This window comes from Monoraphidium neglectum (assembly GCF_000611645.1).
Source record: "Monoraphidium neglectum strain SAG 48.87 unplaced genomic scaffold scaffold00430, whole genome shotgun sequence".
Taxonomy (NCBI): domain Eukaryota; kingdom Viridiplantae; phylum Chlorophyta; class Chlorophyceae; order Sphaeropleales; family Selenastraceae; genus Monoraphidium; species Monoraphidium neglectum.
Window position 1 is genome coordinate 26434 of NW_014013198.1, and position 1283 is coordinate 27716.

At 62.9% G+C, this 1283-nt stretch overlaps 1 protein-coding gene across 1 annotated transcript in view; it reads right to left on the reverse strand.

Moving 5' to 3' along the window:
- Positions 1-969: 969 nt before the first annotated feature.
- The window catches only part of MNEG_3429 (hypothetical protein), a gene marked incomplete at both ends in the record, with an annotated part of 1314 nt that continues 1000 nt past the window's right edge, over positions 970-1283 (reverse strand). The window contains one exon of the mRNA XM_014048100.1: positions 970-1127. Coding sequence (XP_013903554.1) covers positions 970-1127 — 158 coding nt within the window. The remainder of the gene's footprint in view (positions 1128-1283) is intronic.

The window sequence follows — 1283 nt, forward strand, 5'->3', positions numbered from 1 at the left end:
GCCCGTCGGGGCCATGCCAGGCTTGCCGCTGCGCGCCCTGGCGGGCCGCCTGCACCCTTGACACCCGGGCGCGGGGCGGCCGTGCCGGCCGCCTCGTGTCTGCGCTGGCCCCTGCTGACCGCACAGCACGCACAGCATGCATTCAACATAACATCACACCCACGCACATGTGCACACGGCCACCACGACATGAACGTACCTCGCGCGGCGCGGTCACACCGGCAGCCCTGGCTTGTCGGGATGCGCTCCTGCACGCGCCACCACCCAGACCGGCCGGGAAGCCCGCCGGCTGGCCAGCTGGCAGGCCGGCCAGCCGCCACGCAATGCCTCCAGGGTGCATGGCGCGAGAGCCAAGAGCGTTCACTTCCGAAACTACTGTGTCAGTGGGCGCGAGGCCTTCCTTTTTGTCCTTCCCAACCTCACCCCCACCACCATTTCCCAAATGATTGCGTTGCGGTCCCCCCAAACGAGTGTAGCAGCCCAGGAGGGTCGGCCCAACTGCATCTGTAGCCTGGATATGCCACATTTTTCCACACTTCCAACCTGCCATCGTTCTTTCTGGGTGCGTTTGCTGTAAGGAGGCACGTGTTGCAGACGACCGCTGAGCCTGATTCGTGTCCAGGCACTGAGGGGGCAGCGGCACCTGGGGGCAGATCACAACAGGTTGCAGCGCATTGGGTTCAAAGGAACCCTGGGCCTGCAACTTCAGCCGGAATGGTCCCCTTAAAAATCGTGGCGCATCACCTCGCAGCTTACAGAACCAGAACGGGCTTGAAACAGGTGACGGTGCCACTCAATAACTTTGTTCAAGGCACGCTCAGGAAAGGCAAGGGGCCGTGCCAGCACAAAAGGACGACAAATAAGCAGCTCAATACCACGCTGTCTTTACCAACAGATCACTCAAGCTCTGGCCAGCCCTGTCTTCAAAATTGGCCCGCTGTTCCCTGCCTCCTGCTCGCTCTCGAGTCATTACGGCGCCCCCCCGGCAGCTACCGCCGCCGCCGCTTGTGCACTGCCGACGCCGTCGCCGCCGTTATTGGGCCGGATGAGCTTGTCTGCGCCCTCCACGACCTCCGCTGTCACGATGACGTCACCAGTCTCCAGCTGGGACACCACCGAGTCCATGCCTGCCAGGGTGGGGCCCCAGAGGGGCGTGCGGCCGGCACGGCAAGGGGAGCCTGGCTTCTCCTTTCTCGAGAACACACGCATCCACTCACACACACGCGCATGCCCGCACGCGTACATGCACATATGCACGTGTCAACACACACACAAACAAACAC